Source organism: Bacillus rossius, chromosome 18 (genome assembly GCF_032445375.1).
Source record: "Bacillus rossius redtenbacheri isolate Brsri chromosome 18, Brsri_v3, whole genome shotgun sequence".
In the NCBI taxonomy this organism is placed as follows: Eukaryota; Metazoa; Arthropoda; class Insecta; order Phasmatodea; family Bacillidae; genus Bacillus; species Bacillus rossius.
The window spans coordinates 10,255,612-10,281,614 of NC_086345.1; the positions used below are offsets into that span (position 1 = coordinate 10,255,612).

Below are 26,003 nucleotides of genomic sequence, written 5' to 3' on the forward strand. Positions count from 1 at the left end.
GAGGGGGCGAAATCATCCACTCGGGAGCTGACAGCAGGTGTGCCGCAGGGGTCCCCACTCTCACCCTTTTTCTATAATGTTTACACAGCCGACATCCCGCGGGAACATGCCCACGTGCAATTATATGCAGACGACACTGCAATAATATATCAATCCCCGAATTTGAAGTTTGCTTTAACCAAAGTTCAGAGGCAGCTTACCTCACTCGAACAATGGTACACTCGCTGGCGCATTAAAATAAATGGAGCCAAGTCCACAACTTTAATTTTAACTAAAAAATACACCGCCCCCGACCGCGAATTAAAAATTTTTAATCAAGCCATACCATTTGTTAAATCGGCTAGATATTTAGGTTTAACTCTAGATACCAGGCTCACCTGGAAAGTTCACACCACTAAGGTGACACAGTTTGCGCGAGGCACTTTGCGCAGCCTATACTCAATGTTTAAGGCCCCCCAATTTCCTAGAAAGAAAAAATTACAGCTGTATTTACAAATAGTTCGCCCTCAATTATTATATGCTTGCGAAATCTGGGGCTATGCAGCAAAATGCCATATCGATAAAGTACAGGTCACTCAAAATAAATTTCTTAGAGCCATTGCAGATTGCGGCTGGTACACCAGCACACTAGAAGTACACCAGCTACTCAAAGTAGAATATGTAGAGGAATATATAAAACGGCAAAACAGGTCTTTTTATGGCCAGCTCCCTGAACATGCCAATACTTATATGAATTCACTTCCGGACTACGACCCAGCTGCACAGCGACAGTTTAAAAAAACCGCGACTTGCCTAAGCCAGGTTATACTAGAATCCACACATCCCATGTACGCAGGGCAACTTAGCAAACATAGCAGACGTTTCTCTCTGGCCCCGATGTGCCTGTCTACGTCCTGCGGTGCAAATAATCAACATTGGACTAGCCAATGATTGACATGCCCAGGACTCGTAAATATTGCGTCAACACTACTTTTGGCCCAGCGGGGCTCTATTTTATTGCGTCAACACTACCTTTGACCCAGCGGGGCTCTAATTATAAACCAGCGACAACTCGACCGCAGGCCCAAATTCCTTTAATTACCAAATCTTTCCTTCCCCCACCTCCTCCACTAGTCCTTGCTAGTTGTTTTCCCCAGCCATTATTAATTAATTCATTAATGTAAATTTCATTTTCTTGCTAATTCGAAATGGTCCGAAGCATGCAGGTGTAGGTTTTGACCCATGCAGCGGTCCACTGCCTGTGTGTTAGGGCTGACTCCGTATGCCTGAAGTGCGAGACCCGCCTGGCAGGCTTCACCTCCAGTGCCGGCCGCGTTTCGGAAGACATGGGTTTTTGAATTGCGACAAAAAAAAAAAAAAAAAAAAAAAAAAAAAAAAAAAAAAAAACTGGACGAGGGCATCTCTCTGCTCGAACAATAATAGAATAGGATGACATTCATTTACTAATTTCACTCTCTATTTTTCAGGTTTAGACGGCAACAGCCTGGGGGCTAACTACAGCAATACTGGTTTAGCCTAACTTTGACCGAACTATACTGGAACGCAATAGTTCGGTCCTTAAGGCGGCCAGGTGTTTACTAATCTATGTAATTTCTCCTACACATCGGTAAACTTACACGATGATATGCCTGCTTGGTCAGCCGGGTATGTGCGGCCTTGGAGCTATACACTACACTCACACAACGAAATTAATTAGGCCATTTTTGCGCACACTCCACACGCCTCTAAATACAGACATCACGACACTCTCATGCATCAGTTAGCCAACTAACTGAGGGGAAAGGGTGACCTCCCCCCGCCTGACACCTACACTATTAAAAATAGAGCCAAGCAACATGCGACAGCTATTTTACTTCATCTGGACCGTGAGCCACCTTTAATCTTAAAATCACACACATCGCGCCCCGCCGACGTTTCCAATGATTCGATCAAAGTGACGGGGTTGCACTATTTATATTGGCGACCACATAGCGAGTTATGGGAACGTAATAGTTCCCGGTATCGCTGTCACACGCTCCCGGCCGAGCATATGAGGAAACGGCGGCAGCCCCTTCTCAGTCGCACCTGTGTTTCCGTACCATGTGCGTCTCTGCCTGAGGACGGGAGCAGATAGCAGTTCCCGAAACGTCGCTTGTTTCTGTTTAGGTAAAACTATTGTATTTGTTTGTTTTTTCGTTTTGTCATGTTTTTTGTCTCGCTTCAACTGTTGTGCTGAATTATTTTGGGTTTCAATATTTTCGTGTTGTCCTCATTTGTGGGGATTTTTCGTTCTCTTAGTACATTTTTCTTTGTTTTTTCTTTGTTTGCTGACCATATTCCTGTTTCGGAATATTTTGTGGTGTTCATATCCTTGTTGACAACAGCAATTGTTTGCTTTATTTTGTGTGTTTTTTGTATCTTTTTTTGTTTTTTTTTTTTAATTTTTTTTTTATTTTTTATTTTTTTTTAATTTTATTTATTAGTTTTTCTTCAACAGAAAAAGTTCTTAGCAATGGCGTATGTCCAAAAACTTACATCAAGTTATTTCCATGACATCAGTTATTTTATACTAGTGTATCAAGGGGCAGAATATTGCTTATCAAAATATCTATAAAAAAATATTTTGGTAAAGAAAATACCTTATTATATCACTTGCCTCACAGAAACAAGATTCAATGAAAAAAATTAAAATTCGCGTTTCTTCAGTTACCAATCATATCTTTAGAAATGACAAGAAAGCTCAAACTCACTTTGAATAAAAGAGGAGAATTTTTAAATGCATTGAATAATCATAAATATTAATCAGTTTAACCTATAGATAAATTTAATTTCCCTGGAATTCTGTGGTTACGAATTAAAATATCCCCTACAATCATTCTTACTCATAGTAATATTTATTAACTTCTATAGCATTTATAGCCTTTTTAGATATTCATAAAGATAAGCTAGACACCTGTGAAATAACTTAGTGGTCATCTTGAGATTCCTACGTTCCCTGTAGAGACCCATCAACTAAATTTAAACTTTTCTGGGTGTGGGTGGCCACACCGCACATTCCTGTGAAATATCACGGGGCTCACTTGGGCCAGCGCGGCCTAAGGTAATAAGTTGTGATCTCAGATGTAACTTCATATAGGCTCACTGCTAACGAGCTGGTAGGTATGGGCTTACTCTATGTCCTTCCCCGAAGTTAACGACTAAGATAGGACCCAATGAAACAGGTCCATGATTTGAAAGGGCCTCAGTAGTAGATGATGTGAATCAACAGTTTAAGTTCCCTCTAGGTTGCGGAGAATGACATTATTAAAGTAATTGTCTTGTAAAGTTACCATTAATATTTAGGGTTGTGCGAATGTTCGGTATACCGAAACCGAAATTTTGCTACTTTCATTTTCGATTTCGGTAAGAATTTCATCTGTCGAAGTTCGTTTTTAGCGAAATATTTCGAGCTAAACGAAAGTTCAATAGCTTACCGAAGTTCGTTTGTTCTAGTTGAAAAAGAACTCGTAATTTAATAAAAATGTACAGTAGAATACCAGTACAATAACGTACCTTATTATAACATACATTTCACTTTAACGTATTTTTTTAAGTCCCCGCCAAAAATCGTATCTTCGCCATGCAAAACGGTTTCAGTTTAAAGTATCATATTTTCACTATAACGTATAAATTCTACTAGTAGCGTGGCATTACTACACCAAAATTTACTTAAACTGGTAAATAAATTTCCAGCTAAATGATTAATGTTGTAGAACAAAGATACACAAATACCACCGCAACGTATTTTCTAACCTCTAAATTCTCAAAACAAAGTTAACAAACAGTTGCGCGCACTTCCATAGATTATACCGTACGTAGTATGCGACGTGAGCAACACAACACCATTCGATACATCGAAAGACGGAAGTTTGAGAGAAGTATTAATTATTTAGACAAAAGTGTTACGCTACGCTAAAAATACTGTTTGATGTCTGTGCCGGGATTGTTTATTGTTATTGTTGAGTTTATTTTCAGGTTACGTTATTTAGACACCGCATTGTATTTGTGATACAATATGAATGATCCTGGAGATAAAAAGAAACGAAAGCAAGCGCTGCATATTCGCGACACCCGCACGCTCTATCGGATAACGACTGACAGGACTGGCTCTTGTATCCCGTTAAGGGGGCATGGTAGATAAATAAATGCTTTCAGCGTCAGTTGGACGTTATAGGTTTTTGGAAGACAACATTGAAAAACTGCAAAACCACAATCCTATATAATGTTATTTGCCAACTTTATTAGCAGACGTCCCAAAATTACAATTCTCAAGCGTTGTTTCTTCCGCAGCAATTAAATGTTCAAGTAACCTTCAGTTTTTAATTAATGCATTTAGCTCTTGTTTGGATACCATGCCGCCTTAAGTAATAGTTCCAGGAAGAAAGAGTACCATAATTTTACTTCAAATTTTGACTTAGTAAAGTATTCAAATTGTATTGTTTCAGACTAAAATTTTTTTACTGAATATGAATCTTACCTTACATTCATCCAGTGTTCTTTGATTAAACATTTGATCAATATGATAATACAAAGCACGTGATCTTGCTGAACAGATGTTGCCTAAATTCAAAGCACATGATCTTGCTGAAAGAATGTAGCCTAAGTTATAACTGGCCAAACATATACAGTAAAACTACGTTATAACGTAAATTTATAACGGCGCCAAAAGTTTATGTTACATATAGCAAATTTTCGTTATAGCCAAAATTTAAAAAAAAAAAAAAAAACATTTTTGTAGCATTTTTAAAATATATTTTTTTCTCTCTTGTTTTTACTATGGAAATTCACAACAAAAGTAAAGGAAATATACATAAAACTTACTAACATAACATTTTTAAGCTATATCAGCACTTGCAGACTGCGAAATATGAGACTGCGTGGCTTGATAAGGCCGTCACGCACATCGTGGCTAAACGCACAGCTGTTTGTTTACCTGGAGACGGGCGGGCGGGGTCACGCAAGGTCTTGCTGGCCGCTTCCTGTCGCTTTGACCGCAGCTGGTTTGCTGGAGACATGTGCGCTAAGCTGATGATATCGGGTGCATATTTGCGGAGTTTTGAATACTTACTAACAATATGTAAACTCAAAGATGTAGTGAAATTTATTTTAAAATTTGTCACATTATTACTCACGACACCTATGAAAGATGTCAAACACATAAAAAAAATTTAAAAAATCTCTAATTACGTTGGACAACCATACAAATTATATAAAATAATTTTTCCGACAATTGGTCAGTAACACAAAAATAATCACCCGTACAAACCGTTGGAAAATAACACAAAATTAAAAATCACTTTTTAAAAAAGAATCAATGTTCGTTTGCCTTTGATTTCACTAGACTTTCGGACAAAATAAACGACTGGACCTCTTGGAAGTTCATCAAATCTTTCGTCGAAGCATTTGTTTGCTGATAAAAACGACTGATTGTGTCAAGTGCATCCATCATTGACGTTTTCGACGGAACAGAAATGCAACGCTTATGATGCAAGTGTGAGACGAGTTATGCTCATTTACAGGCTACAATTGGCGTGATTCTAAATAAGTAATGCTCGCAGCGGGACCCTGTCGTAGTGGGTTAACGACACTTGCTTTCGTCACCGCGAGGCAAGCTATGCTCGCTGTGGGGCCCCACCTTGTGCGGTGTTGCCAAGACGGCCACATCATGCGCATTGTTTCATTTGCCGGAATGCACAGTTCATGAGTTAGTTCTCCGAAATTCATCGCCTCCTGCAATCAGAGAATTTCTGAAGAGTACCAGCTTTCAACGTCTTTTCCTCTGAGTGGAAAAACCACAAAATAATTTATAATTCTAAACAACCAGTTTCAGGACACTTTTTATTTATTTAACGAGTAAATGTAATTGGTTATAATTTGTTTTATGAAGAGCCTGCGTGCTCAATATTCAATGGCCTGTAAAGTTAAGAGACCAAATGACCTAACATTCAGTCAAGTATAACCATTGTTACTTATGTATAATATCTCGCCCCGGGGCCTCCCCATTTTGTTTGTTGTTTAACAAGATTTAATGTATCAAGTATAGCAAATAAGGTCAACAATTTTCTTGGTATTTTGTTTCGTCTGTAATGCCATGGGTCATCTTCAGTTGAATAACGTTTGTAAATACAAAAACAACAGCAACAAAATCATTAAGTAAGATTTAGTAAATGCCTATACAAACCAAACCAGATCTTATTATTTTCTTACCCTGTGATCACGATCCACATAACCTTCCCAAATTTAAGGAGGTTAATCATAAATTTTGTTGTGCGTGTTCTGTGCCCCTATGGGTAATGTGTTTAGTTCTGTTTTCTGCCTGGCGCTTCCACGGCCAATCTTTATTTGTTCTTTAGACGAAATGCCACTTCAAGCACAGCCGTACTTAACAAATTAAAAATATTATTTTTTCTGAAGTTGGTCATGTTACAATTCAAATTGAAGCCAATTCAATGACCTTTAAAATTAGCTGTCAAACAGCCTTCTAGCATCATTGGTTGGAAACCTACAAGTATTTGAGTGATCCAAAACATTGCTAAAATTGGCTATTTTTGCAAATCACAAAAATTTATACAAAAAAACTACTCAAAAAAATATATTTATAATGTATTAAGTTGATATTACTAATATACAAAAAAACATGAAAATCTAAGGTGTAGAGGCCTCTGGTTGATTTCATATGGAATGACCCTAAACTAAAATGACTTAAATTAACCTATCACATATTATAATTAAAACTAAACAAAATCTTAAAGCTACTGGCTTAAAATTACACTTCAACTGTGAAACCTGACTAACAAAACATATCCTTAAAGTTACTGAAAATAAGCAAACTAGTATACTTTTTACTAACTTCTACTCTTTTACAACACACACTCTTGTTAAATTTTTTCTGCCACATGAACCTTCTAGATCAAATAACTTGCGTAAGCCACCAAATGTAGCGGGAAGGTTTAAATCAATTAGTAAACAAAATTCTTAAATGGTCAATAATTAAGTTGACATGTCAAACAGGCTGTTATGATCTTTACTTGGAGGACCACTCACTTTTATACACTCACTTGGCATAGTTATGCAAGAGGTTTATATTCATAGTAGTTTATCTTTAATGAACACAAATGTTTCCTACCAGGACCTTAAGGGTGTAGGTTAAGCACCCAGTACACAGTGCCTGGTGAAATATTAAACTAATAAATTTACTTAAAAATAATTATCACTATGATAGTAACATTAACAAAAAATTTTTTAAATAACAAAACACACTTATAAATTCTACACGTCAATCTTTTTTTTTTTTTTAGGTTGCTTAAAATTGGTAACTCGTAATTACAATTTAGTTAAACAACTTAATCGATCAACTAAACTAGAGTGAGTATCAAAATCCTTGACACCTTTAATCTTTCTAATATTAACTATTTTCTTCTTTTTCAGTATTCTACACGGCAGTTTTCGTGACAACCGAATACATGGTGAGGACCATTTTTTATGTCAAGTTTCAATCGAACGACAGATGTACCAACAAGAGATGTTCCAGCAATTTCAATTGCTTTTCTAGCGCCGAATTTTAATCTTACTATTCTTGATTCAAGCAAACGACGCGCAGAAGGTGTAAATGACATATTTCTGGAAAATTTGTTAAAATGATTTTTTTACAATGTGGTTTGCACACTCAATTTTTATGACTTCCCTTCCGTAAGGAACTCGCTGCTTTATTCTAGAGTAAACACTGAATCTCCGTCACCAAAGTATTTTAACAAGTGCTGCTCAACACTCCCGCAGAACCCTCTGCTATTATAGTTTGTTCCATTACAGTGCTTGGACCACTATAGTTTTTAAAGCAAAGATGTTCATTCACCTTTTTGTCTTTGAGTCTTGCAAATTCGCATGCGAAGCAATACTTCCTTTTCACTCCCAGGTACAAGAGTTGGTTTGTTTCGGCTCCGATAATGCAAGTCTTCAAAAGAAAAAAAAAGATAACATGCACATTTTGACTGGATGTTATAAGTACTGAAATATTTTATTTGATGAACAACAGACTATAGAGTAAGCATTGGTGTAAACAGGAAGATAACTCACCACTCCACTTCAATTGAAACTATGTCAGTCAGTCCTCTTATTCCAGCCGCCGTCCCCTACGACACTAATATGTGGTATCATTTTCTACGTTCCCTATGTCAATAGCTAGTTTTTTTTTTTCATTCTCTATCATTTTCTTGGAAAGTTGTCTTTGCCGAAACTAAATAAAAAAAAACATCGTAGTAATAGCGTTAAGAAAACTTATGCAAATCACATGTACACATATTTCACTACACAAATCTATCACATTATCGGGTTGTCCGAAGAGTGGATTTTGGTGGTCGAAAATTTTGAAACGAACAGGATTTTTTTTTTAAATTTATTGCGAATAATTTCAAAGTCGAAAAATTATCTTACATTTTCACTTAGATAGATACATAACAATTCAGAACACATGTAGTGAAAATAGTAATACTATATTAACTTTTGCAGACAAAGTGAAAATTGTACCATGTTTATTAACTATTGAAGCAATGTAAACAACATTAATATGCACATTTCTCAGATAGAAATATTAAAAAGTGCAGTGTTGTACTTTTTAAAATTAAAATTAAAATCTAAATTCCATGACCGCAATGAATAACGGAGGGGGGGGGGGGGGGTTGAGAATTTGTAAAATTTGAAGGAAGTAGGCTGGAAAATAACTTGTTGCACTCATGGGTGGCGCGTGTTGAGATCCTCTTCAAGAGAACTATACTACCAGCCAGCTTGTGTTAGCTACCCAAGGTCGACGGCCCACTGAAGAGTAGCTGGTATTTGAGATTCAGCGCTTCGTTTCGTGTTGTCACTGGGCGCCCTCACACGTACATACCCACACCACTTGGGGTAGACATTCCTCCAGCTGCCCGAAAGTAGCGGCAATCTCCCGATAGTTCTGTAGATCTCTTTCCAGGAGTGTCACGTGAAGGCTGACATTTCACGAATGTGGTAGCACGGGCGTGGGTGGCGAGTGCTGAGCGATGGTGTTATCATCTTGTAACGCGTATATTTATAAATGTGTTTGTATGTAAATCTGTTTAGCTTCGCTATTTAAAACGTGTTTATCTTAAAACGTTCATTGGTTACCAAGAAGTAATCAGTAGGTAGAAACCAGAGTCTATAACTGTAACTGCCATTTTTACTTCCACGTATTATTATCATAACGAAAAAAGCAACCGTTTTTGCAGAGCGTCACAATACGACTGGGCACATAGCGGCGGTGAGGACTGCCATATACACAGTGTGTGAGGTAACATTGCGTGAAATAAACCCTGCATTATTTGAATGCTGATATTGTTCCCGCAGTTCCTAGCTGCCAGACGAACGGTCACGTGTCACGGCTTGTTTTGGTATCAATTCAGGTCCTACATGTACTTGTAGGTTATTTATTTATTTATTTATTTTGTATTTTTGTTCCGTAGATCACATGGAGTCAAGGCTCCGGGATATAGAACATGTCACGTTATACATACATACATTCATACATACATACATACATGCATACATTCATACATACATACAAATATGTATGAGCAGACATTAATATTTACATGATGTAAGTTACACACAAAATATATATATATATATATATATATATATATATATATATATATATATATATATATATATATATATATACAGTACATGTTACACAATTTAACTGTATAGTGATACTTGATACTTTATAGAATACATGAAGCAGCTGTTATCACAAGTCCATTCAGCAAATTAACATTTCTATTTCTCTATTATCAATCAAATTAAAGAATTCCTTCAGAGAGTAGGTAGTATATTCTATAAGTATTTGTTTTACTGTTTTTTTGAATACTGGTAAACTGTTTATGTTAGTTATTTTCTGTGATATTAAGTTGTAAAGTTTCACTCCCATGTAATTTAGTCCATTTTCAAATCGCCTAGTGTTATGTTCAACTATCCTCAATTTACTAGCATTTATGGTGTTGTACGTGTGAATATCAATGTTTTTTTAATTGGTTTTTTTCCTTATGAATGAATAAAAGGGTTCTCAGGGTTATCAGTTTTTTTTTTCTTCATAAGACAGCCATCTATTAAGGGAAATAAATAGTTAGATATAACAGTGTATTATTTTCATGCTAGAGAAGGTTGAATACGGATTCAAGAGAAAAAAAATGTTGTTATTAGGTTAGATCGGGGATGGTCAAAACTAGTCCAAATGACAATAACGATGCTTTTACCTGGAATCGTGAAGTGTCGTATGATTAAGAGTTTACTGTATTTCGGCAAATAAGCAATGACGACTATAATATCTTATGAAAAAAAAAGAGAAGTTTGGCTTCACCTGAGTAACAACCAGCAACTACAGATGTTCCTGTAAATATTCGCAATTTTAATCTTTGATATTCGACTTCCGAATGTGAATAGTTCATAAATAACTGCGCAACTATTAGTGTTTACGAATATCCGCACACCCCAATACATTTTCCATTTTTTTGTGTCTAATATTGGTACAGTAAGTCCTCGGTTTACGTCGGGGTTACGTTCCTGAAAACCGCGATGTAAATAGAAACGACGCAAAATGAGCCATGTTTCATGCCACCGGCCGACCACGACCCAAGGTCGGCCGGAAGCGCTGGCATACAGACGTGACAACGGGCAATTTTATCAGCAAATTACAACCGACAGCGTGGGAAACAAGTCCAACTAGTACTTCTCAGCTTTATAGAATGGTTATTTAACCAGCTGCTTTATTACCTTTATTGATTGAAATATAAAAACAGATATATAGTCGTTTGGAAGACATCTTATGAAGAAAAAATCATAAATTGCAGTGAGCTGATACTGTAGGCATACTACAAACGCATTTAATCACGATAAAGTTAACAACGGCACGTTTAAAACTCCGGCCAACTCAATGATATCATAGCGACTGAAGTGTAGAGCTGTAGCAAACCGTATGTATTCGTTACTGAGTAACGGGTGCGGCATCTAGTAACGAGTAATGAAACGTTACACACGAATGCATTTCGTTACTCACATTTTTCGTATGTTTTACGCATGCGCGCGCTTATTCGTTACAAAGAACGATGTTTATTTATTAAGAAAAGTATAATTTGGAAATTCGTCGTCCAAGTTTTTTACTGTTTATTAAAGGTATTGTGTGTGTAGACAAAGTTTGAGATTGGAACAGAAACAACGTAAGAAAGTATTTTTTACAAATTATAAATATGTATGTATGTTTTTGTTTTTTATTATCGCGTATTTTCACGTTTTTTGTTCTTATCTTAAAAGTTAAAAGAGATATTATAATAAAGCTGCTCTAATGAGATTTTATTGTTTCTTGGTTTACAAAAGCTGTTAATTATCAAATACTTTTAATTGATTATATTCGATTTATTATTATTTACGCGACGTCATACTGTACGCGTACGAAATACGACTCGATTCGTTGCTGTTACATAACATAGCATGTTATGCGGTATCAGAAGTAACGAGTAACGATACGAAAGTAACGAGTACTAATTGTTATAGTAACGAATACATACGGGTACACTTTTTTTAGTTACTTTTACACCTCTACTGAAGTGCCAAGGAGTTGAACGAAAAGGGGTAGGAGAAAATGCTGTGTCGTTGCGGGAAGTAGATAACACTTCTATGTGCGAGATACGTGGGTGGCCGAGCGGGCGGGCTGGTAGTATTGCATCACCGCGCGGAGAGTAGGAATCGTCCCTCATGATGTATGATAAGATAAGGCGGTGAACGTGTAGCTTACGCTACATAGCATAAATTAATTACCGAAGGAAACAAAGAATTATAAACGAATTATATACGGTGTTTTTGTTAAAATAAAGATTTACGGTCATTGTAAACGACGTTATTGTGAATCGGCGACAACTTAAATTGAAACATGAGTACTCAAACATTAGCGACGTTAATCCGAAACGACGTAAATCGGTACGACGTAAATAGAGGACTTACTGTAATGTAATTTGTTGGACAGCAAGGCTACCCAACAATTATTGTTACAAGATAGAGGACAAACTACAACAATGAGACTCAATAATTATTTCTGTTTTTCTGCACGACATCTATTTGTACTGTATCATTGAATTTTGTTCATATTTCACAAATGCTTTAATGTTAAGCTATGTAAATATTCAAGTTACTTATTACTTTGTACATTTAAAAGAAAGTGAATATTATCATACACGTCTTGTAATTTGTCATTTATTTTTTATATACTTATCAACAATCTCCATTCTATTCACTGTTGAGCAAAGTGCTGATAAAAGCTGATAAAAGTAATTTAATACATCTTGCCCATGAAGATGGTCATTCATCTCATATTCCTGTATTACATCGTCATTGTATCCTTCCTCTAATCCTCCACCAAAAACTGCTTCATTATTTTGTTGTTCTTGTCCATCATTCTCCTCATTGATTATCAAGTTTTCATCTTTAGTGAGATTACAAAGAGCAACACAACACAAGACAACTTTGCACACAAATTCTGGTTCAAGCCTCAGATAATTGAGGCAAGGGAACTTCTCTTTTAATATGACGATTGCACATTCTACAACGCATCTTTTTTTTTGTGTGCTCGTAGAAATCTTCTTTCAGCAATGTTCCCTTCATTTCTTATTACGGGTGGTATTAGCCATGGCTTGAGAGGGTAAATTGAATCTCCTAGAAGAACAGATCCAGGAAATGGTCGCCATTCTTATTCAATCATACGGAAAAGTCCACTGTTTCTTAAAACTCTTGCATCACTTGTACTACCTGGCCAATTGGCATATGCATAATAAAATTTCAGGTCAGCACCACAAACAAGCATCACATTAATGGAATGATTGCCATGCCTATCTACATATATAGGTTCAAAGTCTGCTTGTGCATCCATATTTATTAATGTTCCGTCCACTGCCCCACCTACGGATGGCATCCCTGCTAACTGACTGAACTGATGTACTACTGTAGCTACATCATCAGGCCATCGCACATGTTCAGGTAGGATATGAGTATTGACTGCATTCACAACATTCTTGATAACTCTATAAACTGTCGCTTTTGAAACACCATGCATGTCACCTATGCAGTGATATTGTGCCCCGCTTCCTAACCAGTGCAAGGCTATTTGAAGTTGTTGAAATGGTGTTATAGCATGATTCCTTTTTGTAGGGTGTTCTAGAGCAGCCTCTATTTTACCTAACATATACGAAAATGTCTCGAAATATAACCTAAAATGTTCATTATACTCGTAGCTTCTTGCAAGTGATTGTACACTGTTCTCACTCTAAAATGTCTTTGTTGCCTTATCACTATCTCATCCTCACTACTGTCACTTGTGTTAATGATTATCTATCTTGCTTGTTACTAGGGATGGGGCGAATCCTGATATCCTCGAATCCGAATCCTAACTCAAATCCTCGACTGGAATTGCCGAATCTCGAACCCAAACCCGAATCTTTTAACAGATGATGTCCACATATCTAATGTAAGTGAGATGTATTCTGCTTGCACTAAAAGTCCCTTGACTTTATTACATGTAGTTTGGTACATTTCTGGTATAAGTGTATATAAAAACAAAAATATTTTGAGAAATTTCAGTTTTAGTACAGATTAGTGTTTAGGATTCTTTCTATAAATAAGCTAGAGGTCTGCGAACCTAAGAATTTTACTTCGAGCCGAGCTCGAGCTTTTGTGGTACAGTTACACTTTTGGGAAATTATTTTTATCTTAAAATTAGTATAATGTTTGAATAAAGTATTAAAATAAAGTGGGCTTATTAATTTTGGGTAACTATTTACAGAGTGTGTTTACATTTTGCACTGCTAGAAAAAAAACAACATTTTATTCCATTGAATCTTACCTGTTTCCATTGGTTCATTAGTAACTGATATCATCCAACTAACATAACCAAGTATATGTTTGTGTAAATGTAACATATCTTTGGAAAAATTACATCCTTGTCAATTTTTCTGGAGTCCTTACTGAGCTTCAACAAACTTAGCACCAAAAATCATGTTGTTTGAAAAGTACATTCACATTGTTTCAACATTTCCACTTTTCAGGACAATAATTCTGAGAGAGATTGTCACAGAGTATTAAATTCTGTTCTTTAATCTATCATGCAGAACAATAAGTTGTTCTGCACGTTCAGGAGTTAAATTAGCTCTACGATTGGAGATAGTGTTTCCAGCAAAAGAGAAGCGTCTCTCGCTGGCAACCTGCTTGGCTGGAATGCTTTAGTAAAATTGCTTAACCTCAAAATTAGAGACATAAATATCTGTAACTGGTCATTAAAGTTTAATCAATTGAAAGTAATAAAAATAAAAGCATTTTACTTCATTCAATTTACACTTGCAAAAAAAACATACACACAATAAACCTACATGGAAATTAAAGTCTTTTTCAATATCCTGAAGTCTGAAATATGTTTACTCATGTCATTAAATGTAGAGCTGTATTAAAGAAGCCGATTTTGCCAATATTTAGTTGAATCGGCATTTCTGCCGACTTCCGATACAGTACGCTCGTTAATTTTCGGCCGATATTACTGAAAAACGAAAGAGACTGCCATAACCTAAAAATCCACGAGTACCATTTTCACTTTTCGTAGTAGTACTGCATTCTTTCAGATTCCATTATTTCTTAGCAACATGTGCCAACCGTACATATCAAAGTTTAACATCCTTTTTTTTTTTCAACAATGTTCTTTAATTTAATATGTCATAAATAAATAATACATTACTATCACTGTAAATATACATCTCGGTTGTTACGGTAACTATAGTGCAAATTAGAGATGGGACGAAAAGTATCAACCTGATACTTTGGCACTGATACGCGCCTGTATCAGGAACGGCAAATGAGTACACTTGAAAAATATCAGAGACTTTAGTATCAGTTCAGAATTCACCTGGAACAACACCACGGCCAATGAGCGCAGTACCCGATCGCAGATGACGGTCACTTGGGCGGAGCTTGTGAAAGGGGAGGGAGCAGGAACGACGAATAAGGGATAAAGAAGGGAAAGAATGTAGGGGAGGAAGCGCAGGGGAAGGCGTTGAAGCCTTGAAGGAGAGGCGCAAAGCGATATTGTTACAAGCAGGGCTGCCACTCATGGGTTTTTCCACCCAGATCTGGGTTTTTCCAATGGTGTTTGGGTTTCTGGGTTTTTAAATAATGAATTCCAACAATTCTAAGTTTTTTATAATTTTAATTATTTTTATACCTAAAACAATAATAAAGGTAGTAGCTACTGTATCTGTTGCAATATCTGTTTGATAAATGCAAACAAGTCTATGTGTTTCACACACAAAAATACATATAAACACAAAACTAGTTTTCAAGAAGCTAAGTCGAATATTAAATTAGACACATTCTTCAAAGAGGCTTGCAGAACACAAAACCAATGCAACAATTAACCTTCAAACCAATCTTGTAGAATCAGACTCTGAATAAAGACTAACGTACATGATGCAGTTTTATAAAAACAATTACCGGTTTAAAGGATGCAGTGATGGTGTTTGTTTTGTCATGTATATATTTGTAGGTTTTTTTATGATATGTACTGGTCCAAGAATTACTTATACAGCCATTTTGCTGCAGTGTAATTTTCTTGTATTGGTTGTATTTAACCGTTTTCAGTCTTGTAAGGTAATTAATTGTTTTATATTAAAACCAGTTATGTTTATATTTTTGAATTAGTACGCAAACATTTTCAACGATAGCATTTTAGACGCATCTGGGTTGTTTACCCATGTGTCTGGGTTTTTTTGTAGGTTATCTAGGTTTTTCATGAATATCAGAGTGGCAGCCCTGGTTACAAGTCGTTTTGTTTATTGTCCTACTTCAAAGTACGCTCAGTGCGCAGTGCGTGCACCGTCTCGTTCAATAATAAAACTAATGAAATTTTAATATTAAAAAGTACATTAATACAAGATATAATATTTATATTTGTGCACCTAACAGCTATGAAAATGCAAATAAATTCTCAGTTGACACTAATAACAGATGTAATCAACATATGGACTTTCTTTTTTCGAAAACAATTAGTAACTAGTGTTTTTATACATTAAAAATTCACGATTTTATCAAAAATAAAAAATAAAAAACAGATAGGTACATTAGTGAGCATACTATATCAATGTTTACGTTTCAAATGTTTCTTCAGATTAGTCGATGATTTATAACTCAGTTTTTGTTCACACAAATTACAATTAGCAAACTCATTATTTTCCGTGAAAAAATTCCACACAAATGAAGTCTTTTTCGTGCACTTATCCATTCCTTATTTCACTATAAAGATACTAACTACAAAGCATGACAGCCCGCAAAATGGTGATACACGGCCAGGACGAACGGCAGTGAATGTTGAACTGATTGATACTGGCTGTATCAGGCGGGCATGAGAGTAACAGAGGTAGAGAATTACCGGGCGTGATAAATAATGTATCAGATTCTCCTTCCGGTCGCACGGTCTGCGTACGCGGAGCTTTGTTGCCTCCTGGGACCGTCTGATACAGAAGTATCAGAGACTTGTACCTAGGTACATTACTGTATCAGTATCAGGTTGGGACTGATACCGAAAATTGCTGTCCCAACCCACCTCTAGTGCAAATATGGTAGCTATCATGCTTCTGTAGTAATTATGGTATTCTACAAAGAATCATTAGTTCTTTTTAAAATAACTATTGGTTTTGTACTGTAGTTAAGGTACATCATCCATATTTCTTCGTATGTTGTTGTTCATTTGTCTTTTCTTCATATTTACGTGCGCCATTATTTGAGACAGGAAGTTTCAGAAAAAATTTTAACGGACATTATATCACACATTTAATGGCGTAAATGATGCGACCTCGGGCAATTTAAACGCTTTATACGGAAAAACCTACCATGCGAGACCTCGTAAGCGAGTTTTACTGTATTTTTTCCCCGTAAATAGTAAAAAACCGAATCCTTTGACGAATCCTATATCAGACCCGCCGAACCTTCGAATCCCTAGGATTCGGCGGATATTGGATTCGGTCGCCCCATCCCTACTTGTTACTGAAGAACACAAACGTTGTTTGATGAATAACACAATCCACTAACTGCTCTACTTATAAAAAGTCTAATACGCTCTTTCAACTGATAAAATGTTTACTTATATTAACAGCATATACTACAAAACAAATAATTTATTGAAACACTATTTCTGTTGTACTTATATTATAAGCTTACAATATGACAATTTTCACTACTAATAGCTTTTATGAGTATCTAGTTTTATGTAACAAAATGCTTGTATATACACTTATTTTACAAGTGGGAGACTTATAAATGTTTCTGCTACTTTTTATGAAACAGATCTAGCTAATTTATTTATGAAACACAAATTTTGCAGTCATTTTATGAAACAGGCCCCTGGAGAAAGGTTTTTCTCAACTGTGTGTAAGAGAGTGCTGCTTCAGATTACTAGCCTGGCTAAACTTAGCACAACATACAGTACAAGTGAAAGGTTTTTCTCCAGTGTGTGTAAGACAGTGCTGCTTTAGAGAAAAAGGATGGCGAAACTTAGCAGAACATACAGCACAAGAGAAAGGTTTTTCTACAGTGTGTGTAAGAGAGTGCTGCTTCAGATGACTAGCGTATCTAAACTTAGCAGAACATACAGTACAAGAGAAAGGTTTTTCTCCAGTGTGTGTAAGAGAGTGCTGCTTCAGATAACTAGCCCGGCTAAACTTAGCAGTACATACAGTACAAGGAGAAAGGTTTTTCTCTAGTGTGTGTAAGAGAGTGTCGCTTCAGATGACTAGCCCGGCTAAACTTAGCAGTACATACAGTACAAGGGAAAGGTTTTTCTCTAGTGTGTGTAAGAGAGTGCTGCTTCAGATGACTAGCCTGGCTAAACTTAGCAGAACATACTGTACAAGAGATAGGTTTTTCTCCAGTGTGTGTAAGAGAGTGCTTGTTCAGATGACTAGCCTGTCTAAACTTAGCAGAACATACAGTACAAGTGAAAGGTTTTTCTCTAGTGTGTGTAAGAGAGTGCTGCTTCAGATGACTAGCCTGGCTAAACTTAGCAGAACATACAGTACAAGAGAAAGGTTTTTCTCCAGTGTGTGTAAGAGAGTGCTGCTTGAGATGACTAGACTTGCTAAACTTAGCAGAACATGTTTGACATGAAAAACGTTTATGGGCTGTGTGTGTATTAGTGTGCTGCTGTATCGGTATACAATTGCTAAAACAATATTTTTCTGTGAATTTTGGGTGACAGTTTGTGGGGCATGATAATTTCACAGGGTCAGTGTTAGTCACTTCTGGCTTGATTAAGATGCAGGTGTCTTGTGAGTCTTGGGATCTGTGTCCCATGCATCCTGATGAAGTGTTGCCATGGTAACCCACACAGCTGTGTGGTTCATTCCATACATCTGCTGTGGCTAGAACAGAAACAAAAACATTTTATATGTTTAGAAAAAAAAATTAAATGAATAAAAATCATTTATTTCCATGACTTCAATTATTTTATACTAGTGTATCAATAGGGATGGTGAATTTTCATTTTCGCGATATAGATGCGAAAACATGCTAAATTATATTTTTTCTGCTATTAAATGCGAAATCTAGACTATTCCGAGATAAATGCAAAATCAAGGTAAAAAACGTAGATGCGTCTTCACTCTACACAATTTATTTACCGATTGTATATTTGTTTCAGTTCAGTATCAAAATAAACCATCATTTTATGGCGTATTCACCACAAGTATCTTATTGTCACTTCATTCACAACAACTATTGTTCGTAAATATTGAATGAAGAATGGCCATCCGTGCCTCGCGATTGTAAACAAAGCAAAGAACAACTAGCTGGAAGATTGTCCGTCATCTTGCAGAGTACAAGTTTTTAGGTCACCATATTGCGACATCTCTGCTTCGCCGCGCTAACAATTGAATGGCCCATTTTCTGACTGTGTTTCACGTGAAAGCCGCGTTCTTGTGTAGTCTGTGGAAGGTGGTGTGTTTACAAATACGTGCATACTCATGAATGTGTTGTATATTGTTATTTCCCGTGGTAAAAATGGTACGAAATGTCATTTCCATTCGCGATCGCATATGTGAATACAAAAGTGAATAGTTCTACGAAAGTGATACAAATATTTTAATGTGCAATTTATGTAATCGCCGTCTGGAGTGGAAAAAAAAAAGATGTACTTGAAAAGCATATTAAATCTGAGGGACATCAGGCTGCAAAAAACAGATTCACCGAGAAGTCGGATGCGGAGCAGTTCTTCAGCACATACAACCTTATTGTGACAGATTGCCGCAATATGATGAGAGAAGAAACTGTGGAAACTTGTTCCATGCTAAGTTTCAGTGCTGTTATTTCAGTGGAATAACATTATTTGTGCACTCTACATCAACTATGACCATGAACACGGCTAAAAAATATTTATTATAATTTTACGTGTTCAATTTATTGCACTCATAAGTGCTAAAATTTTTGGAAATCTGCCAAGATAGGCTATCTTTGTAGTTGTGCTAGATCTTTATTTATGTGGTTCGTTGTTAATAATTAATGTGTGTATTATTTAATGCTTTTTAAAAAAATATATACTTTTCTTCAGTAATGTAAAATGAGAGAATTGGCTAAATCTTGTTTTCAAAAATGCTACAAAATGCTCAATTTCAAATTCAAAATGCTAAATGTTATTATTTTAAATGCTATATATCACCATCTCTATGTATCAAGGGGCAGAAGCACCAAGGAGTAGTATATTGCTTATTAAAATATCTATTTAAAAAAAATCAATTTTGGTATATACCTTATGATATCACTTGCCTCACGGAAACAGGATTCAATAAAAAAAGCATAAATTCACTTTTATTCACTGACCAATCATATATTTTGAAATGACAAAAAAGCTCAACTCACTTTGAATAAAAGAGGAGACTTTTTAATTGCAATGAATAAACATAAATATTAATCAGTTTAACCTATAGATAAATATAATTTCCCTGGATTTCTGTGGTTACAAATTACAATATCCCCTACAAAAATTCTTACTCATAGTAATATTATTAACGTCTAGAGCATTTATAGCCTTTTTAGAGATTCATTAAGATAAGCTAGACACCTGTGAAATAACTTAGTGGTTATCTTGAGATTCCTATGTTCCCTGTAGAGACCCATCAATTAAATTTAGACTTTATGGCTAAATTTAGAATGTTTTCAAGTGATGTAGCATAAATAATTTAATTTATCATATAGCATATTTTATTTTATTTTCCCCTGAAAAAAGCCAACAACTGTGTGGTTTTTGCTTTGAAAACCAAATTGTGTTTTAGTTTCCAGCAGACAGCCACACTGCTTTGTCGACATGTGCCCTGCCATCTAGAGCCAGTCTGGGTGTGGGTGGCCACACCGCACATTCCTGTGAGTGAGCTCGGGGCTCACTTGGGCCAGCGCGGCCTAAGGTAATAAGTTGTGATCTTAGATGTAACTTCATATAGGCTCACTGGTAACAAGCTGGTAGGTATGGGCTTACTCTATGTCCTTCCCCGAAGTTAACGACTAAGATAGGACCCAATGTAACAGGTCCATGATTTGAAAGGACCTCAGTTGTAGATGATGTGTATCAATAGTTGTAAGTTCCCTCTAGGTTGCGGAGAATGACATTATTTAACGTAATTGTCTTGTAAAGTTACCATTAAATTAGGGATGGGTCGATTCGATTCTCCGATTCCTCGATACCACCGATTATTAAAAAATTTGGGTACTCAGTATCGGGTACTAAAAAAGGGCAAGGTAGGTTAGGAATCGGTTAAGTTAAGAAAATACAGTAGTAATATATTTTCGTCTGAACTTTACTTACTTATTTTAATATATCTTACCTGCCGTATGCGCATAAAATTCCTAATAATGCTCATTATTATTAAATATTAATTTTATACGAATAAAAATAAATAAAAACAATGTTACCGGGCATGTTTAACCTCTAATTAAAACTCCACGATCGAAGAACATTATTCCTCACTCATGTATTAGACGTAAATAAATTGTAAAAAGAGTTATTAATTTTATTTGCAGTTAAGAAAAGTCCATTGTTTTTTGTGAAGAAAGTGACGGTTATGAAACGAGATCACATCACGTGTCGTCACCAGTTCAGTTGGGGAAGCCTACATTTCACAAAGGGTTGAGGACCAACCCGAACATGCCCGAAGACTTCACCTTCGGCCAACTTCGGGACTTTGCTTTTATTTTCATAACAGCACGGCCATGTTGGTGGATATCAAAAACACTTATTAATAATAATTGTGAGGTTAAGTGTTTAATTCATCGAAAGAAAGTGCATATTTAGTAATAATCTTAAGATTATTATTCACTGTTATATTACAAGTATTCGTTATGTTCAGGATCTTTCAACGCACTAAATTAAAACAGCAAGCATCATGTACCTCGGGATCAAGTGAAAAACTTGGATATGCGATACTGAACTTTAACTAACTTTCAGATTTGCGTGTAAATTAAGAGATATGTATCATCATTTAGTTCATATTTTCTCTCTACAGGTTTTAAAGTTTAGCCTAGGTTGACGTAATTTTTTTCGTATCACGTGTCCAAATTAATCCCTTGGTTTTGTGGTACAAGATGCTTGCTGTTTTAATTTGTTACGTCGAAAGAGTATGGACATAACAAATACTAGAACATCACAAGACAAACAAATTATCTCAGGTGTTGTGAAATAATTTTATTTGTAACTGTTTTACATTCATATATAAATTGTAATAACACAAGTTAGTATGCCCATGTTCTTTCAATGTACCAAATCAAAACATCAAGCAAAATGTACCACAGGAACTATGTATGTATACAAGATCATGCCTTCTGGATCAAGGGATTAATTTGAATATGTTATACGGAACTTTTACCAATTTCACTTTCGGGACAAGTATGTATCACAATATCATTATCACATTAATGACGACATTAACATGGCAAATTTATGTCATTACCATATCTGCATTATTATGTGACTAGCATGATTATATGGGGGTTTTAGTTGGGGAGTATTCTAATGCTTGTTTTGCACAAAATATGTTTGTGTATTAAACTAGCTTTCTGGTAACGTATTTTATGCTATGGCCATGCTTATTCTAGATTTAGAACATACCTACTACAGTATATATTTTACCTGTGGTATCATATTCTATACTTAAGAACAAGCCGTACCTGTACTAGTATAATAGAACACCATACTGAAAATATATATTACATTTCATTATTATTTCTCAAGATATATATCTGATGTAACAGAAGCATATGAATGTCCTCCGTCCAAAAGTTTTTTTTCCAGTGTTTGTACTTTAAGAACGTACAGGTATGTGTGAATGCACAAGTATTATAATGTAAGCTTTAAACTTTGATTACTTGCTAACCTGTAGAAATTTAAAGTCTGTTTTCAGGATAAATTCAGGGCTATGACTAGTGTCAAAAAAAGTTTTTGTCTAATTTTTTTTTAGTTTGTGGAAAAGCCACAACGTAAGATTATTACCCACCTCTCTCCTAACAGCAAATAAAATGCACAGAGTAATTGTATTGTTTTGCGGCTTTTAAATGAATAAAGAAAAAAATTCTGAAAAACTTTTTTTCACATCCTGACATGTATCGAAATATTTCCCAAGAGAATGTTGAGGTACTTTAAGTTGTTTATCGTTTTTAAAACTGCACAAGATTTTATTAAGTTTGTTTTAATCAACAAAAGTAAGAAGAGTAAAAATTATAACTTTTTTTTTTTTTTTTGCTTCCTGATATGTTTTTCAGTCATTACCCAAGAGAGCAATACTTGCAGCAAGAAACACATAACTCCATATGTGACAAAATCTGATTATGAGGCCCTTGTTTTTATTGAAGCAAGCTTTTTGCAAGCACAGCAGGGACTCGCACATGGCGGCGCTTGCGATATCGCAATCATGAATGTTAAAACTATAAAACTATTGGTAGACTGCTTGATGTAACACAGTGCTGTCTTACAAAATGATTCCAAAGCATTTCAGGAAGCAAAAGGTATTTTGTAATTTTTATTTTCTTGTTTGCAAAAAATCTGATAAACTGTAAAATTACAATGAACACAAAACACTACTACTTAATTACTATAACATTTTATAAAATTATAAAAATAAACCACCTACTTTTCTGGCTGCTTGTCTTAAGTTTACACAAAAAATATTTACTGTTCTGCCATTAATCTCACTTAGTTATGCAGCATACAGTATCGCAAAATGCAGTCACTACTACAATCACCACACATTTATATTCTATACATCTACCTGAGAAACATTAAGAGCTAAGTGCTGTTAACTATTGTTACCACTTGTGTTTATAAGCAGTAGTAGTTTTTTTTTTTTAATTCATGTGTGTAATTAGGTGCTAATTTTGCCATTGCATTAAATCACCAAACACTCTTTGTAATGTAGGTATACAATATTTCCAATTTTTTATGTAACTGAATGTTTGACAAATATAAAACAAAAAAAATATATTGAAAGCTGTGAATACATGAAGCACAGTATACATTTAAATAAGATAGGCCTACCAAAACTATTGAGCTTATCAAATTATACATATACTTACCAAATGAAATGTGTTGACCATCTGGTGTGTATCATGTTGCCATGAATATTATTTTTCTGCTATATAGTTTCTGTTAAATACTATGTATTACTTTATTGCTCTACAGTTTCTGTTATGGACTTTGTCTCCAGATTGCCATTTATATGACTTATTCTCTACATTCTCAGTACTTGTAATTGTTTCTGTTTGTTGCAGGTATGTAAGGAAATTAGAAAATGAGCTGAAACATTAAACTCCTTGGACACTCCATAGAAAGGAAGAATTATTTTCTGTTTAATGCTGGCATGTGAAGACATTAGAACATTTTCTTGTAGATTAAATTCTTTGGACATTCAATGAAAATGAATTATTTTGTGAATTTTTGTTATAATAGTGCTTTTTTTATTTCACTTAGAATTTTATTTCATTGCCAGTTAATTAATAGTAACTAAGAAAATGAAATAAATTTTTTTTTTTTGGAGAAATAAAGAGTATTTTTTACAACCTTATATTTCATGATTGTCTATCTTCAAAACTTACCAAACTTGGGTGATTCATATGGAAAAAATAATGCTGTCATTTAAAGGAAAGAAAAGTGTAAAGATTTTTGCTGAACGTTCATAATAAATAATTTTACCTTTTGACATGTCAGTTATCTTTAAAACACATTGTAGTTATTAGTATGTACAAGAAAGAAAGTGCAAGATTTTATGCCTTTAAAATAGTGTTTAAATATTCAATGTGTCTTCGTTTTTTTCATTCCACAGCACATAAATGAATTTTTTTTATAAAGTGAACATATAAATTTAAATGTAACATGTAACCTTTTATGTGGTATCGCTTTCAAGATACATTCACCCACTGTGTTGGTACATATCAAGTAAACCAACGAACAATTAGGAAAGCTACAATGATTGGGTTTTTTATACAGGAATGTTACGGATAAAATAATACAATGGAAAGAGATTAATGTGGACACAAAAAATTTTTTAATATTTATGTTGTTTTTTTTTTTCATAAAAAAAATATTCTTTAGTGACAATCTAGGCTGCAAATGTCTCATACATTACTGAATTTCTATACTGAGCATTACCAACACAGAGCTTACACAGTAATATTTCCTCTTTACATTATACCATCAGGTGACACTACAAAGTCTCATAACATGCTATTGTTTTAAACAACCTCAGTATGTACCTTTATGGACAATTACTTTTATGGTGAGAAACATAATGTAGTAATTTGTGCATAAAATAATTGTTTATATAATTTACTTAATAGTCATGCAGTATAGCTGCACAGTATGAACCTCACAAATATAATGAAACCAGTTTTTAGTGAATGACCACAATATTAACTCAGCATTTTCACACACATGTCTTGAAATATTGTGGTAAATGTTTTATAGACTTTCTCACCTCTAAATCTTTTTTCTCTCGTTACCCACACATCCCTGGGTCATCTTTGCGGAGCCGGGCTTATCCCAACCGCCTTAGATTTAACCCTGCCACGTGACCACGCCGCAGGGTCGACAATTATGGAACTCGCTGACTCCAGAGGTAAGCGTTTTAATTTAATGTAGCCGTGCATATGTCTGCTGGCCCCAACAAAGACATTAAAGCACTTGTAGATTCACAGCTCGTAGAGCCTGTTCGAGTCGTAAATCAAAAACTTACGGGTATGACCGACTCCATGCAAATCCCCAATAAGACTGCTGTTAGATGTAACGTAAGCACATAACGAAGCAATCAGAAACTTTTGTCAGGGTAAAGTATAAGGTATAACGTATAGTGTAACACCGCAATGCATAGCATGCCAATAAATGCGAGAACAAATTGACAGTGATTTCCAGTGCCCCCTTACCTAAGTTAGGCATCAGCCAACCATGCTGCCTGAGGAGTGTGATACTACTTCTTTAGTTAGTAATTCAACCACTGCCACGATCCTAATGAACAAAGCTGGGGCCGACGACCCACCAAACAGCTGCATAAGTTAGCCTGGCATCCTCCCGGAAAGAAAATAAAATTTTTAAGCTGTAAATATATAAAGACATAAATGACCTTCCTTCTCAAAAAATAAATGGAAAGATGATACTCTTTGCTGATGATACAAATATTGTTATAACAGCCCCGAATAACACCGAATTAAATGCGTTAGCCGTAAACACTCTAGATAACATGGAATCTTGGTTTAAAGAAAACAGACTAAAACTAAATCTGAATAAAACAAACTTCCTACACTTCAAGAGAAACACAGTGTTCAATCCCACACACACTTCTTACACTTATAACGGTCAACTAATAGAGGGAAAAAATTCAACAAAATTTTTAGGTTTTGAAATAGACACCCACCTAAACTGGCAC

General features: G+C 35.2%; 1 protein-coding gene and 1 long non-coding RNA gene across 14 annotated transcripts in view; one reads left to right on the forward strand and one right to left on the reverse strand.

Moving 5' to 3' along the window:
- LOC134541305 (gastrula zinc finger protein XlCGF57.1-like) overlaps positions 1-26,003 on the reverse strand; it is a 531,604-nt gene that overhangs the window by 243,509 nt on the left and 262,092 nt on the right. For 3 of the 13 annotated variants that reach the window (XM_063384661.1, XM_063384665.1, XM_063384664.1), the window contains one exon: positions 15,137-18,470. The exons of the other annotated variants lie outside the window; for them this stretch is intronic. In XM_063384661.1, coding sequence (XP_063240731.1) covers positions 17,773-18,470 — 698 coding nt within the window. In that variant the 3' untranslated portion in view covers positions 15,137-17,772. Of the gene's footprint in view, positions 1-15,136; positions 18,471-26,003 lie in introns of those variants that run through there. 13 annotated transcript variants of the gene reach the window in all.
- On the forward strand, positions 1,904-24,129 carry LOC134541309 (uncharacterized). The gene is made up of 4 exons (XR_010076601.1): positions 1,904-7,484; positions 12,860-13,053; positions 20,376-20,504; positions 23,857-24,129. It is a non-coding gene; the product is annotated as an uncharacterized LOC134541309 (long non-coding RNA).